Source organism: Notolabrus celidotus, chromosome 23 (assembly GCF_009762535.1).
Source record: "Notolabrus celidotus isolate fNotCel1 chromosome 23, fNotCel1.pri, whole genome shotgun sequence".
Taxonomy (NCBI): Eukaryota; Metazoa; Chordata; class Actinopteri; order Labriformes; family Labridae; genus Notolabrus; species Notolabrus celidotus.
In genome coordinates this window covers 10,746,666-10,767,520 of record NC_048294.1, presented here as the reverse complement: position 1 = coordinate 10,767,520, position 20,855 = coordinate 10,746,666, and the positions used below count along the sequence as shown (strand labels likewise).

Below are 20,855 nucleotides of genomic sequence, written 5' to 3'. Positions count from 1 at the left end.
CACCTGTATATAAAAGTTTTTTCTTTATTATTGTGTTATAATATTATAGGTTATTCATTTGTTATATGTGGTTATTAAAAATAATTTAAGGCCCCTTCATAAGAGTTAGAAAAAGTTGAAAGACAAAAGACAAACAAAGACACAAACACTTCAAGATTCAAGTTTCTTTATTGTCATTATGCAGGCATAACGAAAATTTGCAGACTCCCGGCAAGGCACATCAATGAAAACACACATAAATAAGTATGTAAAATTAAAAAAACACCCTTAGAAAAGAATAAAGATATTTACAAACTAAATGTATGTACAGAAGAATTAAAAAAGTGAAAGTGCAGCTTAGAGCATGTCTTGTTTTGACTGTCAGTAAGGATGTATTCTTCAACATAGAAAGACAACTACAGTGGTGGCAGGCACAATTTTCAAAATTTTGAACGTTCTAATCAGTGGGTGCATGTGTGTGCGTGCGTGAGTGGTGAGGTGTGGTGTGTGTCTGTGGATAGCCTATAAAGTGGTTAAAGCTGGGGTTGGCAGTCTCGGAAAACTAGCATGAATTTGAATGTAGCATGTCCTCATGATTCCCTCCTCCCTCAGAGCTCCTCCAAAACGACGCCCCCCCCCCCCTGCTCACATGCACGAGCGCTGCTGACTTGCGACCATATGATGGTGACTGATTCAAAACCGGTCCTCACCAAAACATTATCATAGTGAAAGTTAAAAACACAAACAAATATGGCTGCTGTTAGCACTCACAACTATCATGCTAGCATTATCCAGTTGTACTGGTGACACGATATCAGGAGAAAAGTTATAACACATATATAATACTGTAACAACTCTCCTATTTGTTAAACGTGTTCAGTGTAGATACTCTTAATTCCTACAGTGTTGACGGTCAGTGAAGGCATCAGGAGAGGTGTAGAGTGTGTGAGCGGGAGAGAGGAGAGACAAGAGGAGAAGTTCTTCATTCATTCAAACATTGATTGTTGTTTGGTTGGTTGGCGTGATCACGGCCGACAGTGACCGGTTATTAAGATCAACGTGTTCACGAATCGGCTCGTCATCCCTACAGTGTCCGGACGGACGCTGCAATAAATATATATTTTCTGTAGGATTTAGTAAATGGCATTCATTCTTTTGCTTGTCAGAGCCCCCGTGGTGAGAGCTTTTTAGACTCTGATCCGGACTACAGTCCTGAGCAAAGCACCTCATCAGGTCAGAGGGGACAGGCAAGAGGTCGAGCGAGAAGGGCAGTAAGTAGAGTCAGGGGAAGCAGAGGCAGGGGATGGAGACTCGGAGTACACGCCGGGGAAATGAACGCGCAGGAGGCGGGCAGAACGGCAGGACGGGATTTGAATGGTTTAAAATTTTGGCACCCAAAAAACGGTGATTGGTTAGTGTTTTCCCAGGTTTACTCCGGCTGTAGATAGCAGCTTTTCTTCGCTCGTTTTTAAGAACACATTATGTATTGATTGCCATCAGGACATAAAGATCATTTTAACCAGTATAACAAAAAGTGTATCTAAATCTGACTACCAACCCCAGCTTTAAGTCACGCAACCATTTAGCATGTGGCCCTGCTTTATTTCCAGCCTAGATAGAGATTTCCTGTTCTATCCACTTTTCACTCAAAATAAATGTTTAAAAAGCCCCCAAAATATAACAAAAAAAGTATGATTTTTTACAGCATACTATTAAGACAGAACAACAAAATTAACACATAATGGGGCAACAGAGATATTTTGACCCAAGATGACCTTCTTTTATTCAGTGTCAAAAAATGTAATTCATGTAATTTGAGTTTTTGCATCTTCTTAAGCTGAAAAGGTCATAAAGTAATCATAACTGACAAACATGAATTAGCCAAAAGGCAAAACAGCTGAAAACCATCCCTTAAAAGAGAAGCTCAGTATATGTTCTGGCTGAATAATCAGTTTTCATTGCTGCATACAGACAGTTATTTACAACATTCAAAAACCTACCTGAATATAAAAGCTTGTTAGTTCTCGATCAATAATCCCTATGTGTGGTTTGGAGTCTTGTTTGTGTGTCTGTGAGCATGCACTCTGACCCTGAGGCTCATCTGGAGGAAGCTCTCAGGTGATAAGCCACTTTTGGGACTTGGCGTCTGGCCTCTGGACTCTCTAATCTATTTGGCGATGCTGGACGGCTCAGATGAAATGACAACAGAGATTAAGCTGCGGGCAAGAACTTGGGGGATCCCAAACTGCTTCTTGACCCGCTAAACATGATTAGAGGGAGGCAGTGGCCATGCTAGATCTAAGGGGAGATCTTTACAGTGTGTTTTTTTCTTTCCCTTTTCTCCCTCTGGATCTTCTCCAGGCCTGCGGTTCCTCCCAGAGTCATAACTTTTAATGCGATTCTTCCCCTCACCTCTGCAAAGCCCATGTAATTGGTGCACATCAGATATCCAACATCCCTTTTCAAACAGCCTTAAATGATTTCATTTGCAGGGCTGTTTAATATTACATTTTGTCGACATGCTGGGGAAAGAGAGGCTGAGTATCTCGCAACGAGGAAGCTGTCCTCACTCTGTGCTCTCCTTAAATTAGGTGGTGGTCCGTTTGGAATACCAATGACTGCTCACGCTTTTAATTAGCGCTCTCATGTCATGGACAATAAAGAGAAATGCTGAACAAGAGGAAGAGGAAAAAAGTAATGAGAGGGCTAATGGTGAAAATGATCCCACATTGGCTTTTCCTCCTTTCGTGCCAAGACCGAATGAATTTTAATAGTCCGTAGCTTCACTCTTTGATGTGAAGCTATAGACTATTAATAGTTTTTCTTTGTTTGCATAGAGTTAGGAGACTCATGAGCACTGCTTTTTTCTGTTTCATGAAAGTACAGGTTGTTAAAAAGAAGCTTATACGAAAGAATAGACATTCAACTCTATAATCAGGAGTTATCTAATGAGAACACAGATGGGTGTATACAATTCAAAGCATGTTGTGAATTGAACCTCTTGTAATAAATCTACGGTAGCTGCTAGCATCACAAACCTCTCACAATTATTCAACTACTTCAAATATAAGGATGATTCATCTGTCAGAGTGTTTGATTTCCTTGACAACCATTCAGAAGATAGTCTCTGCACTTGAAAAGTGTATGGCTGAGGATCTAAGGAAGCGCATTGTTAAAATTCATGCATGGGTTGTATTTAAAATAACCTTAATGTCTTTAATGTGTAAGTCTTATATGGTGTTCTTTTTTCTGGATCTTTAGATCAGATAAAATCAGAGCAGGGCACACATCCATTAGTCTGTTAATTATTGAAATTTTGATTCTTTTTTTAAAATGAGCTTTTAATGCAGACGTTATTTTGAAAAAAAAAAAAACTAACTTTTGTTAAATTCAGATTTCTTTGTTGTCATCAGTTTTTAAGTTGCCTGTTCTCACTTGCATGTGGCAACAACTCTTTTTAGCAATTCTAATCGCCTTCGCTACAAAATAATCACTTTGCAATATTGGAAAAGTATGTTTTTCAGTCTTTTGTTACACAGTGCTTAACACAACAAGTCTTTGGCCAAGCAGCCAATCGGCGGCTGTTGCTCAGTGGGTAGAGTCGGTCGTCTTTCAATCAGAAGGTTGGCGGTTCGATCCCAGCTCCTGCAGTCACATGCCGAAGTGTCCTTGAGCAAGCCACTGAACCCCAAATTGCTCCCGCTGTTGTTCAGCGGTGTGTGAATGTGTATGAATGAGCTCAGCTAATACTGATGGTCACTTACATTAGCAGCCTCTACCATCAGTGAGTGAATGGGTGTGAATGGGTGAATGTGACAAGTAGTGTAAAAGCGCTTTGAGTGGTCAGAAAGACTAGAAAAGCGCTATATAAGTCCATTTACCATTTACCAATGTCAATCCCATTTTCCCTTTTCTTTGGCTCTGTTTTGATCTCCACCTAGCGGAAAACTCCGGTCTAAAAATATGAGTCCAATGCAGAAGTGCTAAAAACTTCTGGAAACCACATACACACCAATTCAAAAAAGCCGATCTTTACAGCAGAAATAAACATGTTTACAGCCTGGTACAAAAGACGAGTGTAGTCTGGATAGCTCATGTCTCGATTGGCGCACACTGTGAGGGGGGTGATTTTTTTTCTAACACTGGCATTTCGAAGATATTGAGATTACGAGTCTTCCAATGAGAGGCACAGCTGACTTGATTGACAGGCGGGAACACTGTTAGCGAGGAGGCTCAAAGCCCGCCTCTTTACGTCACAATCACTCGACAGCAGCAATATGGCCGCGGCCGATGATTGGCCTCAAAACAGCGCTTCAGAAACAGATGGGTGATGTCCCGGATACTACGTCCATATTTTATACAGTCTATGGTCTCCACCAAGGCCTTAGTATTACACAGTTTACTAGCTAGCTGCTCACTTTGTGTATGTGCGAATAGACCCTGACAAGGTAGTATACATCAGGATTTGCATCCACAGAAAAGATATTAGGTTGAGTTTTCATAAAGCAACAGTGGCAGAAGACCCAAAATCTAATATAATGCTTAAAGACGCTAAAAAGTGTTGGGAGAGCTGGAGAAGGTAACACAAATCTACTGGTTTGTAAACACTAGTAACCCTTTTACCATTACAGCAAAGGATAAAAATGTTAAGAAATATAGTTTTAATGGTTTCCCTTTTCTTCCTCTCTTTGATGACTAACCCAAGATTAAAGCTCTTAATTGGTAAAACTCATATTCCAGGCAAACATCTATACTCGTTTGCCCTCTCTCCCACTGCACAACTCAGTCAACAGCAGGAAATGGCATTACTCCCATGATTTGGAGGCCCATCTCCACACATGTAATTGCAAAGAACTCCTTTAAACCAGGATGCAACTAGTAGACTTGTCTGTTTGCTACAGTTTCTATAGCAACACACAAATGCAGCGCTCATTGCTTTGCTTTGTTTCCTTCACACTCATCATTGAGTGGAGGGGGGAAATGGCACCCAAGTACAGAAGGGTTGGGAAAGGGCTCCATGAACTGTCGCTGGAAAAGTTTTTAATTGGGTCTGGTATCCTTGTTGGGGTGGGCGATTTTTTTCATGAAAGCCGCTGTGATGGGAATGCCCTTTTGTGTGTTGTTTTGCTTCCATCGGAGAGATGAAGACATTTACAACAGGCTATTATGTGGGAAGATCTCACCATGTACCCAGTGACACGTGCGCAGGCACACTTCTTTCAGCTTCATTACCCTTACACAAGTGAAAATGGTCCTGTGGTGTTGGTATGGCTCAGCTGATGGAGTGTGGTGGTAGAAATGCAGCAGGCGCCAAGAGTAAAATGTTCTCAATGCTTCACAGGCAAAAGCCACAACCTTACGTCTTGGCCTTTATTTGTCAAGCTGAACTTGGGTGGTCACAAAGAGGGAGATCAATCCTCCTTTGTTTAGTTTCTCCTTTGAAAACGGACAAAACGGATTCCACAAGTGTTTAAAATAATGTTTGCAAAAAGAAAATGTCTTCTTTAGGAACAGACCAGTGGATGTGGATTGTAAGTTTATATTTGTATTGATATAGTCATTCAGCCTCCTCTGTTATATTTGAAAGACGAGTTGAAACCCCTTATTTATCAGAGTTGGTATTGTTTTTATTAATCTTACTAACCAGGCCTTGAACATATCATGAGGTAGCATTACGTCACCTCATTTCATTAGCTTACTAGCATTCATCCTGCTGATTTCAATATGGATTTAAAGATGGGATCAGTAATTTTAACTGATGGGACTTGCTACAAAGTTTGGATCGTTTGCCAGAACGAAAAAGGAAGATGGCTGTCCTACAGCAGCCGGAGTAGTCAGAGTTCTTTCAAGTCAAAGACAGTCAAAACAAGAGAGCTGCATATTGGTTGTATTTGATGTACATTGCTGGTGTGATTTGCTATAGAGGTTGAAATGAGGAAATGAAATGAGATGGAGGTTGAAATGAGGAACCAGATCCTTTAGAGAACCAGGGTTTGAATCTCCAACTTGAAATCCTATGTTGAAATATCAACACACATCCATGCTAAAGTTTTAAAACCACTACTTGCTGACCTTTAAGTAAACCATATAAAGCTTGAACAACCTCAGATACAGAGTACAATGGAAGTGACACCTTTTAAATCTTGGTTTCACATTTGATAACATGTAGTACAGTCCTAAAACTAATTTCTGTAACAGCCCTGAGATTTTCCACAAACTATTTAATTAATAGGGATGGTCTCATCACACATGTGGTGTTCCACAGGGTTCAATACTTAGTCCCTTCTTTGTTCATTTTACACCAAGCCAAGTAACAGACTACAGATTCCTTCTTTCATTAATTATAGACTTATTTACAGACTGCAAATCTTCTTCTTATGCAGACGACACACAGCTATACATGTTGCTAGTGCCCACTAATTAGGAATCAAGACACCCAGCTTATTGTCGCTAGGTTATAAAGGTTGTCTATTGGAATTTCCAGTACCTGTTTAAAATTACTCTGTTGGCTTAAATGTTTCTTTTTTATTAAAAAATTTACAAAACAAAATCGCTATAATAATGGAAAGAAACTTTTGTCCTGGCATTAGCAGAAGCTTTTCACCTACAAATGTTTAGTTTCTCCCCCACATGTACCTCCACCATTGTTGTTGACAAAGTCGATATCTGAAATCCAGCTTGGTCAGCAAGGAACAAGTAACATTTACTCACGTGAGGTTGCCCCAAAAGTTGACCAATCTACAACTGAGAACTACTTTGGTTTTGTTAACAAAATTCGAGTAGTAATGCAAAAAACACAGTTAGTGGACACAGGCCCTTATATAAAAATCCACTGCAAACTGTACCTCAAAATCAATCGTAGTGCAGCTGTAAATGCTATCCAGATACCAATGAAGAAAATGATCTGGGCTCAGAACTGTTGTGGCAAGAATGCTGGGACTGGCATTGTCTTTAATTTGCTAAGCATTTGATCTTATCAAGTCTGACTGCAATGGGAAAGGGCCAGGAAAATCAAATTCAAAATGTAGTCTGGGGGCAATTAAATGAACCAGTTAATGCCTTTTGGTGTCTGGTTTAAAAGTCACTACAAATCAGGATGTTTGGGAAGAGCTCAAAGCTTAAGAAGAAATTTAGCCTAGTATATATTATTCTGCTTAAAGTTTCTGTGAGGAACCTTTGGTTTGTGTCCACGGCAGAAGTTTGAGGCATTAAAAATAACAAATAGAATAGAGACATCTTGTTGATTGAAGCCTGATTTACTTCTGTACCTTGTAAACAAATAGCAGTATTAATTTGAGTACATTTTAAAACTAGTGAAGAACTTCTTACAGGAGCTTTAAGGTAGACTTAGACTTGCTATTACACTGTCTGTATTGCAGTTTATATACATTAGGGGAATTCATCTGCTTGAATTAGATTTACAGGCTCCAATTTGATAGTTAGTCCTACTTCATATCAACAAGATCAAACATGGCTGTTCATAAACTAGCTGGAGTAAATAATTCTCACTAGAAATCCAAAATAATTTACAAGTTAATTTCACAATTTTTAATATCTTGCATGGTAAAAAATTCAGTGATTTCTGGTGACTACAGATGTGTGTCAAAGCAGCCTTGTCTCAGCTAATGGCCCCACATATTCATTCACAACTGCTCCACTTGAGCATAGATGACAGTAATGAGATCACGCCAAATCTGAATCTAAAATTATCTCCTTTTTACACGCAGGACAGTGATTATCATTCACACATACAGCCAGCTTCTGCCAGATGTATTATGCATGTATGCTCTGTCTTTGGCCATAAGCAACCCCAGAAGCCCCTCATTCACCCAAATAAACAGGCCGACCCACAAACACAATGAATTACTCATGATTCATTAGCAATTAATGGCTCTCGTTCTGTGCTTTCATTTCCAATTAGGAGTGCTGAGGGGACTAAATATGTCTGTTGTGAGTGAGAGAATGAGCTTCCAGTCATGCTCCGTTTCTCCATCTTGTAACTGCCTGTTTATTGTTTACTCCATCGCTCACATGTGGTGTGTATTTGTGTGCACACTCTGGAGTTTTCTGTGCATATATGTACATGTTAATTTTTTATTTTCAAATCAGCTTTTCAGGAAATAGATGGGTAGCCCAACAGCCATGCTTTCTGAATATATCTAATCAGAAATGATGCACAAACCCAAGGGTGTTCTGAATTTTCAAGCATATTTTTTGTTTGTGCGTTAGCAAACTCAAGTCTGTCACTTTTGTCTTCCTGTGTGTTCACAGGGCAGCACCGTTCTCTCGGCCCAAGTATTTCTAAAGTGCGGAGCTTGAAGTTGGACAGCAGTATCTGGAGCAACGCGCTGGTAGAGGTATGCACTGTATGCTGAGTGAGCAGCAATTTAAACAGTTTATCTCACAAAGTTAAGAGTGTTCTTCAATGTAAAAAACATACAAAAAAGAAAATGCCTTATTTTCAACATTATCTGTCTTTCGGCCTCACATACTTAAAATGTTAACAGCCATAGTATACAAAAAAATAGCTTTAAAAAAGCCCTATAAATATGGGCTCGCTAGCTCGCATAATACTGCTGTGAAGGCATTGTATAGGGCTCAACATTTACATAACCTCCAGAAATGACTGTCCTGTATTTTCGTCCCCTTCATCTTCTTCAACACCACAGCTCTTTCTAGAAGTGGGGAACAAGCATGCTAACAGTTTCTGGGCTGCTAACCTTCCCTTGGAGGAGGGCCTCTTCAGTGGGGCTTCAACAGAACAGCGTGCCACGTTCATACGCAGGAAGTACAGGGAGAGAAAATACCGGAAGGTCCTCGAGGGATATGAAGACCTGGAACAGCTCAACCAGGTACGACTTTGATAAAGAGCTAAATTGGGAATCTTAATAACTTCTGAACCGTCGCGTTAGAAAAAAATTCACCCCCCGCAAAGATCGTCTCTTTTGAATTGGTGTCTTTGTGGTTTCTGGTGTTTCCGCAGCCAGCCTCAAGCGGATTATCGACGAATTGCAGTGTATAACACTTCCGCATGGGCTTCATAGTTGGAGACCGGAGGTTGCTGCTTGGTTAGCTAGCATAAAAGCTATGTGATTTGTTGAACCATAGAGGCTAAAACTGTACTATTTTTATGAAAGGCAGAAGTTGCTATGCTCAAAATGGGTGAGATATCTTTTGAGATATTCAGCCAGGTATTTTGCTAACTTTCTGATGACTCTTTGAATAGAATGACTCTTGAATTTTCTTTTGAATGTGAGCATTTTCTTGTAATCTTTCTAGGGACATATGTATTCATTTTAGGGGAATGCTGGGCTTTATTTACAGGTTTGTATCTGATATACTCCATGCTGCTACTTATGCTAGCCAGCATAAAGCTTTTGTTAAAGCACATAGACTATAAAAAAAATCATCTTGCTTGGCTCGAAGTGACTCCGCCGCAAAGAGCTGCTCCCCCTGGTGGCTGGCTGCAGTGTAGGTCAAAAACTCTGCCTGGTCAAACTTTAAAAAATAAATACAGGTTGTACGAATGTTTCTCACATCCCTATGCTGTGGTGATATGTAGTTATTATTTGACTGTTTTCTGTCCAAGGCCTCTTTTTTCTGAAAAGTTTCTTTTTCGTTAGTTATTAGAGGTTAAAAACCAGGGTTTACTTCTGGATTTACTTTGATTGACAGTTGCCGTAGAGAGAAACTCCCTAGGACCTCATGACATTTCATGACTTGCAGAAGCTCAAACTGTAAAAATCAGTGATGAGCGCAAAGTGGGATGTTTGAAATTGACTTAATTGTAGCTATGTTATAAATATTTTGCCAGATTTTTGCTAACATGCTAACTGGTTCACTTTTCAAGAGGTAGCATTTATAATAATTTTCGTTTTGAATAAAGAAACATCAGTTCATTCAGTGAGGACGACTTTGTAACTTGGCAGCAGTGGAGGAGGCTTCTGAAGAGCTGGGTCCGGTAGTGCTGACAGAAGAGGGCTTAAAGATACAGTAGTTGAAAGAAGCATTTCAGACAGAGGCTCAGTTAAGGATTTCAAAGACTTTTTTCAGCTGTCAATCATGTAAAGCTACTACAAAGCTAACAAAGGAACGATATAAATCCTGACAAGCTAACGTGATTTAATTTGAATATATAAGCATTTCTTTCTTCATGTCTGTTTTACTGGCCCTTTAATAATCCTTTATTTGAGGAAAAAATTGATTGTGTTTTCAGATTGATAGGGAGAGTATCTGCTATGTTATTTTCGCTAGCATAAAATTGGCTAGCAAACAAAAAAGCCTGTCTTTCAAGGAACTTCTTTGTGGTTTTTTTTTGCTTGAGTTGGCAGTAGTTTTTCTGATTCCTGTACAGTAAAGAAAGTGATACACAAAGAAATACTTTCATTTAAGGCCTTGTATGTTTTTCTGTCTGTAGCTGCGAAAGAATCTTCCAGCCAAGGTTGCAGCCTTGCTACACAAGCCTTGCAGTGATAAGTGTTAACCCACCATACAGTCACAGTTTCATCCATACTTCTGAGCAGCACAGTGCATGACATACTCTATTAACTAAATCCACTGAACCTGAAAAAAGCTCATATATCCCTGACCTTTGAGCCATCAGTGAAACAGCACTATAAGTCTAAAAACGCCAAAGGGGGATTCTTATCGATCTTAAGTGTTAGCAGGTTGGCGCTAAGGCCTTCTCTGCCAGTTTGTGGTTTAGGGTGTTATTGCTCTGGCAAAAGAAGTAAGCGCCTTTTTTTTTTTTTTTCTTTTGCCCTTCCTATTAAAAGAGAAGGTCTTTAAAGCAAGAAGCAAGTTTCCACCTGCGTCAGCATTTACGCAGATCAGCCCCCCTTTTATTGTTTTCCTGAGCAGAAAAGAGAGGGATGGAGATGTAGAGAGAAAGAGGGAATGACACGGAGGGAGGGTTTTGGGGGGGGTTGAGGAATAGTTATAGTCGCTAGCTAAGTGGAAAAGTGGATTAGGATCCACAACAGAAACGCTTGGGTTGGTTTTATTGCGGCTTTGCTTGCTTTTTACTCCTGTGTGTGTGTGTGTGTGCGTGTGTGCGTGTGTGGGAGTGTGAGGCGCGGACATGCGTGTGAACATGTGTGCTGCTCCACTAAGGATGTGTGAATTTGCTGTTAGGGTGGGTGTTTTTCTTTTTTTTTTCTTTTTTTATTTCCAGGGGCGGAAGTGTGACATATATAGAGTGTGTGGCTAAAAGGGTTTGGGCGGCACAGAGGTGAGTTTGTACGGAGAGAGAGGGAAAAGATGGAAGTGTGGTTTGTGTTCTTATGTATAGGCTGACTTGATATGAAAGGGATCAATATGTCAGAGAGCCACTTAGCAAACCATGTGCGCTAAAGCAATAAACACCCTTTGAAAGCAGGCTAACTTAGCGTAGAGTCGAGCAATAAATCACAAACAACCTACCAAAAAAAATTGCTTATTTTCAACACAAACAAGGACACTGACTCTAATCTCATTGGACACGTTGCTCCACTTCTGTGTCACACTTGCTTACTGTAACACAAGTATGAATATGAAGAAATAAAAGCTATATAAAACCTATTCCTTTGGGAGCCTCCTCTAGAACAAAGACTGTAATACAAGCAATTTCCTCATTGACATTCATGCAATTTTTTGAAATCACGCGAAGGCGTTTTAACAAGTTTTACGAGCCCGGGGGTCATGAAACTCCCCTGTGAGACGCAGTAATTTAGCCTTTAAAGTGTCAAATCATATAATGAAATGAGAGTAAAACAGCCAGTGATGTGATTTAATCCTGACTGCACGAGTTACATAATCCACAACGTGTATGCTTATTCTTTTTTCCCCACGTATGCCCTCTCTCTAACCCCCCTCTCCAGTCCCTTGTTCCCCATTAGAAGCTCATATCCTGGTGACCTCCATGGAGTCTCCGCAGACCACATGACCTAGAGATAGGGGGGTGTCAAAGGACCTTCTTATATCATTACACACACACACAGGCGCGTAAACCCTCTAGTGGCTGCTGTAATTGCTATGACATGGAAGGTCATTTCCAGAGACGATACAGAATAAGGCCAGGTTGCTTGGGACTATTTTGCCCTAATCTGACCCTGTATTGTGTGTGTGTGTGTCCGTGTGTGTTCAGAGACAAAGAGGGCGAGTGAGTAAACTAGTTGTATGTAAGTGTGTTGAATGTCTGTGATGTTTTCTTGAAGTTTGAACTCAGAAATATATCTGTTTGCTCGGTACATATGGTTTAGCATCCATATGTGAGGAGGTTCTCAGTGTGGGCGGGCAGGTTATATTGACAGGTGCTGCGTTTATGTGTGTGTACTTTCCCTGCGTGTTTACCAAGCTTTACTTTCAGACGGATCTTGCTTGTTTGCAGCAGATCGATGCAGCTTACCGACTCGGTCCGAGTCCGATGAAAGGAGGGGGTTTTGCTTGTTGAAATTCCGCCGTTTGCCACTCGACTCCTCCGTTGATCCACTTTGTCGCGGGTCATCGTGCACAATGTCGCATCAATCGAGCGGACTGATAGGAAGAGACAGACAGAGCCAGACTGTATTCTTCAGGCTCTTTTATCTCTCCTTCTCTTGGCTGGTTCACAGGTGGACAGTTTGAGCAAAGCACGACTGCGCGGCTTGATATCACACATAGAAGTTTGACTTCCTGCACCTATCAAAGGTGACATTCATCATCGTGTATTTATAGAAGCAGAAGTTTGTTGAAGAGGACTGAGAGGTGCTAACCTGCATGGGTGAACGCTGAAGGCAGAAGAACCTCAGGCAGAAGTTCTGCTTATCACCACTGAATCCTTTTTTCAAAGAACTTTCCTTCCTCAGGGTCCAGACCGACAGAAATAAAGAGCTAAATTACAATTGTCAAAAAATGTAAAGTCTGAAAATTCCACACAAAGTCCCGTAAGAGATATTAGGAAAGTGAATGTAGAAGTATTTGGTATGGGTGTTCCAATATTAAACAGATATTTAAATTCAGACAAGCTGACCTCTCTAAAGGGGAGAAAACACTCAGGAATCGGTTTCAAATGAGCACAGTCTGTGGCAAATATGTGGCTTTCTGTGACGTGCATTATGAACCATTAACGATCACAACCACAAACCCATTCAGCTGAAAGTCACCATCTAACAGGGTCACTCTTTGAACCACTACACCGGTATGGTTTTCAGAAAATGCAGCGTCCTCCCAGCCTAACTTCCTCACTATCCGCATTGAGAGTCAACTAGTTCTGATGCCTACTTGCAAGGGTGACAATGTTTGATTGTTTAGCCGACTAAACATGCACTTTCCTCATGTTTCAGTTACCTTTGTCCAACAGGTGTGTCAGCGATGTAGTCTCAGTGACATCACCCATTGGTTTTTGAGGAGGCGTAATGAACCTCAAAGATGGTAGTTGCCATATTGGAAATGCTGACGCCATCTAACTTTTGGCTAATGCATATACAAATGAAAGAGGTGGATTAGAGGCAAGTTGAATGAATCTTGGTTGCTGGCCATAACATGCCTAACTGTCAGTCAAATTGACCACGCTCCCAATTCTGTCTGATTACCATAGCATCGATATTATCAAATGAATGTGTATGGGGAAAAGTTTTTTCCAACACATTTTTTACCAATAAAGAAAGAAGAGTGAGAGAATTGGTATTTTAGTATGGGCTTAGATGGAGTTTCCATGGCTTTTTGGGGGCTGCCTGAAGTGGACACTTGAAGAACTGCAGTTTATCCCACCTCCAGGTTAGTTTCATTTTTTAACACCAGAGGTTGTCACCTGGTCTCAACATGTCAGCCTGTTGAGGCTTACAAATTGGACAGCAGAGAACTTAACACCCAGATTCAGATTATACTCCACAACATTATATGTTAAAGGGCCATTTCACCTACTTTTCACACTACAAGTACCACTCACTGTTCATTCAATAATGTCTTTTTAGATTTAGAAAGGCTTTTAAAAATATAAAAAAATGACAGACTTTAGAATTATTCGAGCGCTGCACTTGAGCACCCAAACAAAGTCATGGAGTTTGGAAGATGAGAACTTTTAAAGACATAAAAGTTCAATGAAAGCTGCATTCTGAAAATGGTACAACATTTAAGTTGTGCTCATTTAAAGTCAAAGCAGATTTGAGTATGTAGAAAAATGCTATATAAGTTGTTTCAATCATTATTATTATTATTATTATTATTATTATATTATTATTATTATTATTAAGGGGGAAATTAAAGGTATTTTAAATTCTACAGATTTGACCTTTTTTTTAAATAAATGTATATATTTGCAAGTTTTCTATGTTCAAGCATGTTCCCTTTTAAGAATGAAACAAAAAACATGTGTATTTTTGTTCCTTTTAAGGACTTGATTTTAGTTATTACTGTCATTGAAGACGATACTAAAAAACCAAAGGCCTTTTACATACATTCTACATATTAACTTTTACTGTAAAATGTACGTAACATTATTTTTTGGCATATTTTTGGCATATATTTTATCCAACAGGCCTTATCAGACCTTTCATAATTACATTTTAGTTGTAGGGATTATGTGTTGTGTTTCTCTGTCTCATATTCTATACAACCTCTACACTTAGTGTGTTCACACTGTGTATGCTCCATGTATTCCCCTGCCTCAGCATGCTCTGCTATGTTCTCCATTCATTGCTATTCAAGCCTTTATCCCCACTTTTCTCTTCTTGGAAATTGTTAGTTTCATTATATTTAATATGGCCCATTTGTCCTGTTCTTATTTGCTCTATTCCTCTTTTTTTCACAGGGATTAGAGATTTAATGATTCCCACAGGGAGTATTAAATTTTGATCTTATTTTAACTTCTCTTTTGAGATCAGCGGGCGGAACTCAATTCTAAACTTTATATGGTTTTCTGACGCCGCTTTATAGACTCTTTGTCCTCTATCAACCTGGCATGCACACACACACACACATACACACAGAGCGACACCAAGCTGCAACACACACCATACTTTCATTTCAAGGGATTTTCACTGGTGCATTGTCTGGGGGTGTGAAATTTTTAAAGGTATTAATCCAGCTATTGAAAGCTACTTAGAAATGCAATGAGCTGTGACTGCGCTTATTCAGTCTTTTATTAGCCTATAGCACCAGGAAACATTAAGTGACAGGTGGACTTCCATTTTTAAGATTTGTGACCACTAAAGGAATATCAGAAGCCAAAATAACGTATACACTATTATTTCACTCATACTTTATTGAAGAATTTTATGAATGGTTGAAATACGTTCTAAGGCAAAGTGCAGGTCCTGTGCAAAAGCACCTCATGTGCTCCTTTGTTCTGTTTCACTCGTACACAGGCTCTGTGTGCAGCTGTGGTGTTGCCTGACGTGCTGAAAACCATGGAGCTGTTGTTCAGTGGGGCAGATGTTATGTGCGCCACTGGGGATCCAACCTTCTCCACCCCGTATCTCCTGGCCCAACGTGCTGGACAAAGACTGCAGATGGAGTTCCTGCACCAGAACAAATTCTCTGGTAAGCAACGTTTGATGTCTTCTTTAGTTTCTTATGCTACACCTTTACAATCATAATAATTATATATAAAGCATTTTCATTTTATTTAAATTGAAAATAAATAAATGGCTCTCTGATTTCACACATAAGAACAAAAAAGTGCATTTCTTGCCAATGGCTTTTTGGCTTGGCTTTTTGCCTTAAACAAAGCTACTAGCTAAATAGCTTACTCAATTTGTAAGCTAGTTAGACACTCTAAAGTCAGGCTCTACAATTGACTATCAATTTGATCCTTACTTCAGAATTTAGCCCACTATCTACTGTAGTAACAGGTTGACCTACAGCATTAGGCTAGTTACTAATATGTATAAGTTATAAGCTAGTTAGCCTAATAGGCTGAAGTAAAGGCTGATTTACGCTTCTGAGTTGCTTTGACGGCCTAGCCTACGCATAAGGTCCACGTAACTCCCGTACCTACGCACGTAGCTGATGTGCACCTCTTCCAAAATGTAACTACACGGGCAGCAAGCCCTTTGATTGGTCCGCTCAGCTGCATTGTATTTCCTGCATTTACAGCACTTCCGGGATCCCCGCTCATTAGTCGCACATCGTTTGCTTGTTTGCAGCAGATCGATGCACACATTTCATCTCCTCCTCTCTATTCTTCATGTAATCATGTCTGTATGATCAACAGCAACATGTATCAGCTGTAGATTAACAGAACACGCTCTGAATCTCTGTGGGAAAGTAAACAGAGATCGTAGCGGGGCCGGAAGCAGGCAACTGGCTATCAGAGAAACCACAATGCCCTCAAGCGTTCCAGCTGAGAATTGCTGTGCGTCACGGACACATCGACGCACAAGTATGTGGTGCTCATGTCCATGTCAGCCACTGCTATGTAGGGGCGATTCTGACATATAAATTAGCCTTTAGGGTCTACATTCAACTTTTAACAACTTTTTAAAAAGTAGTTTGCTGACAATTTGATTCTTACTTCAGAAGTTAGCTCCCTTACTGGCACACTATCTACTGTAGTAACAGGTTACCCAAACAATATTTAACTTGCTACTTATATTTATAAGTTATAAGCTAGTTAGCTAAACAAGCTTAAGTTAGGGACTGCAAGCAGATTTGTTGTTAACTTGTGAATTAAGGATCAAATTGAGAAGGAATTTAATAAAAAATCTGCTCGCAAGTAGTCCCTAATTTTAGCATGTTTGGGTAACTAGCTAACAAGTACAGTAATCTGATATAGTAGGGTTAGCTTGATAATTATGTGAATCACGAGCTAATTGGAAATAACTTATGAATTAAGGATTAAATTAAAAGCAGGCTAGTATTTTTAAAATGTATTTTCAACTAGTTCAGGATTAATAGTAATATTAAGCTAACCCTACTGTATCAGGCTACTGTACTTGTTAGCTAGTCAGCCAAACATGCTACAGTTAGGGTCTACTTTTTAGACTTTTATCAATATTATAATTTAGACATTATTGACGTTAATTTGATAATTTATGAGAAAAAATGGCACAATAATACCTCCAGTTTTCACCACCTTAGATTCATTTATGACTCTTGATTGCCTGTGTTTGTGATTACGCTTCTGGAAAGGCAGGCGGGTTTTGTCTCTTATTTTTTACAAATACTTTAACAGCAAAGGTAAATTGAGTTTCAACTTGAATGCTGGAAACTTTTTCCATGGCCAGTGTTCAACTTAGTACTGGACTGAAAAAGTAGCTATGGCACAAAAAAAGTAATAAATTCTCCCGGTCAGACTTGAAATGGAAACAAAAGAAAGGCTGACTTTCTCACATAAATCTACGGTACAGCCTTTAAACTAGGTGTGCAAGTTGGACTTCTACAACCATTGGCGCCACATGCATTCAGCTCGTTGTCTTTGTTCTTTAATAAGCCAATCATGTTTAAAACCCACACTCTGCGCTGTTCGCACTATGTTTATAAAAGCACAGTGGGAGGTTTTTCTTTCCACTACCATGAATATGAAATGAAGGCAGAAAAACCCACAAATCTGTAATGGGCGCATTAAGCAGAAAAATTCCATCTCTGTACTTGCGTTTTATTTCTCTCCTCAACTCCAACTTACCCCAACTCTCCTTTATTTCAGCCACCTTGTGTTCCTGGTGTCGGAGGCACGGGGCAGATGTGCTGTGTTCTGTGGCCTCCTCATGCCGGATGTGTTTTGTTTGTGTGGTTCCATGCGGGGCTGATGATAGGAATGTATTAGATTAAAGGAGCGGGAGAGGCCGTTGCCTCAGGCCATGGGGAGACTTTCTCAGGGACCGAATTTTACATAATGTATGCGCCGCATCTGTGCACACTCGCCTGCACTGAGCCTGTTAGGGAGTCCTAATTGCTAGCTTGGGTCACCTGGTCACCATGGTGATGGCCATTACTTAGAGGTGTGTGAGAAGATAGACATTCATACTGACACTCACATACACATTGTTGCGTCTTTTATTGTCCATTTGAAATGTGTAACAGACAGGCAGTCTGTGTGCTCATTACAGGTCTGGAAGTAGTGCGACTTTATCATTTACAAAAAGGCAAATATTGCACCAGTTGCATTCTTCCTGTCCAGGCAGAAGTCTAACTAAACTTGTGGACTACTGCAAACAGGAAGTTTTACAAGACAACAGATCTGGGGTGCTGGTGGCCTAGCGGTCTAAGCGTCCCACGTATAGAGGCTGTAGTCCTTGTCGTAGAGGTCGCCGGTTCAACTCCCGGCTGGTCGACCATTTACTGCATGTCTTCCCCCCACTCTCTACTCCCCATTTCCTGTCTCTCCACAGCTGTCCTGTCCAATAAAGGTGAAAACAGCCCAAAAATATATATATATATATATAAAAAAAAAGACAACAGATCTGTTCCAGTGTAGACCAGCTGCCTTTTTGTCAAGATCTTTGGGTGTCACTGTAATTACATTTATTTCAGTCAGGACTGCTCCCGTCAAAGTAATTAATTATATGCATACAATAAGTTATATTTGCTGGTATGGCTCTGTTCTGGGAGCTCCCTGTCCTTCCATGTGCCTACGTGGAAGGGCAAAGCCTGAGGTGGGGGGGGGAGGGCACACCTACCCTCTCTGGCATGTGCATGCAGGAAAAGCCAAGACAGGTAGAGAATCAGCGAAGACCCAATCAGCAAGAGAAGGCAGGCTAAAGCAGTTTTAAGACCTGACCCTTCTCCTCTTTTTCCTTAGGGGTAGAATGAATCAGGAGGTCTAAAACCCAGCTCCTATTCAATATTTAGCACTGAATATTGAATGCTGTTGAATGTTGAACGATATTGTTGAATTGAATTATTTGTTGTGATTAGCTGTGGCTACATTATCTTTAAAAAAAAACAAAAAAAAAACCTAGCACTTCTTCCAACACTAGATGGCAGAACCTGTGGCCCATCAACTTGAAGCACTTTGTCGCCCTTACTAAGGTTTTTCCCTCCAGTCTAAATTCTTGCTTGTGTTGTACGTCGCTTTGGTCAAAAGCGTCTACTGAATGAAATTGTAGAATTGTAGAATTGTAAAGAGAACGCACATTTTCCTATTGGCAAATCGGATTCATAGATGTAATCAGCTGTCAGCTGAAAGGGGCTGGCGTTAAGAACAGCTGATGTTCTGTGGGCCAAGCTTGATCTTGTGGCCTGCCTGAACTAAAGCTGTGCTCAGTATTTGAGCATAAGAAAGCAGTGTGTCTTTTCTTTGGACTCGCTGAAAGTAAGGGTGTTGCGAATATGCAAGTGTTGTATCTTACAGCAGAAGGTTGTTGTAACTGCTGTCTTTTCAGGATCTTATCTACATTTAAAGAAACATTACTTCACATCACTCATGACTTCAAAATGAAAAAGTACTATAATCTCTTGTGTTGTGGACATGGTGTTGAGACAATCCCGTCCTGTTAAGGTATAAAGAAACACATCTATAAATAGAATGTGTAACTACAGTACATGCCATGGTGTACTTAAAAGATTATGGCTCGGGACAAAAGGCTGTCCAAACTCTGTCTGACACTGTCGTGCAGCTGGACACATTGTCACAACACACAGAGCTGTGGAAAATGGCGTCTGCATTGTTTGTAGTACATGCAGCCCCCGGAGTGTGCAGAGAAAGACATTTTGATTAAACAGAACTTTTGAACTTCTTCAGTTGTTGTGTGCAGAGTTGTGTCTGGCAGAGAGCGGGAACAATTCAATACCCATATGACACCATCCCTACTGCAGAGTATTGTGTTGACAGAGGGAGGAATAAAAGGATCCAGATAGCAGCCAATATTGAGGACAAAACAGAGTTCAGCATTGTTTTAGAGTTTTACAGACCTCAGTCTGGTTTCATGGTTGAAGTTCCAGATGCAAACAAGCAAGGTAACAAAGGACAGATATATGTATGTATTCCAATCATAACAGTGTATCAAATCACATCCTGTCCTATTTTATCCTATCATCATGTTCAGGAAAAATATCCACTGTTATGGATATATGAACATTCCTGTTGTTGCTGGACACTGTCCTACTGCATTTTATTGAGTTGTATGCTATTGTATCAAATATTGTATTGTACCTTATCATACTATATTGTGTAGTACTGTGTTGTATCATATCCTATCGCATTGTATTTTATCGTACCCCAGCGTATCATAACCATAGACTGTAAATAAAAATGGACAGCGTTGCTCCGCCTCTTCCCATTGTACGGTTCTGAAGCCATAAAATCTCACTCCTGGGCGCAGCCATTGTGCAGCCAGAGCCTGTGAAGCCACTGCAACAAGCTCCGCCCACAAGCAAGCGGCAACCTCCGGTCTAAAAATATGAGTCCAATGCGGAAGTGTTAGAAGCTGCAGTTCATCGAGGATCCGCTTGAGGCTGGCTCCGGAAGTACCGGAAGTCACATACACATGAATGGGGAAAAGACGATCTTTGCAGCATTAATAAACATGTTTACAGCCTGGTACAAAAGATGAGTGTAGTCTGAATAGCTAATTTCTCGATGTCCTCTCACTGTGAGGGGGGTGAATTTTTTTCTAATTCGGTAATTTAGAAGATATTGAGATTACTAGTCTTCCAATGAGAGGCACAGCTGCCTGCAGGAACACTGCAGCTGTTTGCTAGGAGGCTCAAAGCCCGCCTCTTTACGTCACACTGGCTCGACAGAAGCAATATGGCTGCCGCAGCCGATTGGTCTCAAAACAGCTCTTCAGAAACAGATGGGTGACGTCACGGATACTACGTCCATATTTTTTACAGTCTATGGTCACAAGACGCTGTGTGTCCTTTGAAGTTTACCTCTATGGCGGCTGTGAATCAAAGGAAACCCGGAAGTAAAACCCCGTTTTTTAAACTCTAATAAGTAACGAAAAATAAACTTTTCAGGAAAAAGAGGCCTTGGA

The 20,855-nt window shown here is 40.3% G+C and overlaps 1 protein-coding gene across 1 annotated transcript in view; it reads left to right on the top strand.

Moving 5' to 3' along the window:
* zmp:0000000660 (arf-GAP with Rho-GAP domain, ANK repeat and PH domain-containing protein 2) overlaps nucleotides 1–20,855 on the top strand; it is a 209,934-nt gene that overhangs the window by 90,154 nt on the left and 98,925 nt on the right. Inside the window, 3 exon segments of the mRNA XM_034676822.1 lie at nucleotides 8,251–8,336; nucleotides 8,649–8,831; nucleotides 15,303–15,477. Coding sequence (XP_034532713.1) covers nucleotides 8,251–8,336; nucleotides 8,649–8,831; nucleotides 15,303–15,477 — 444 coding nt within the window.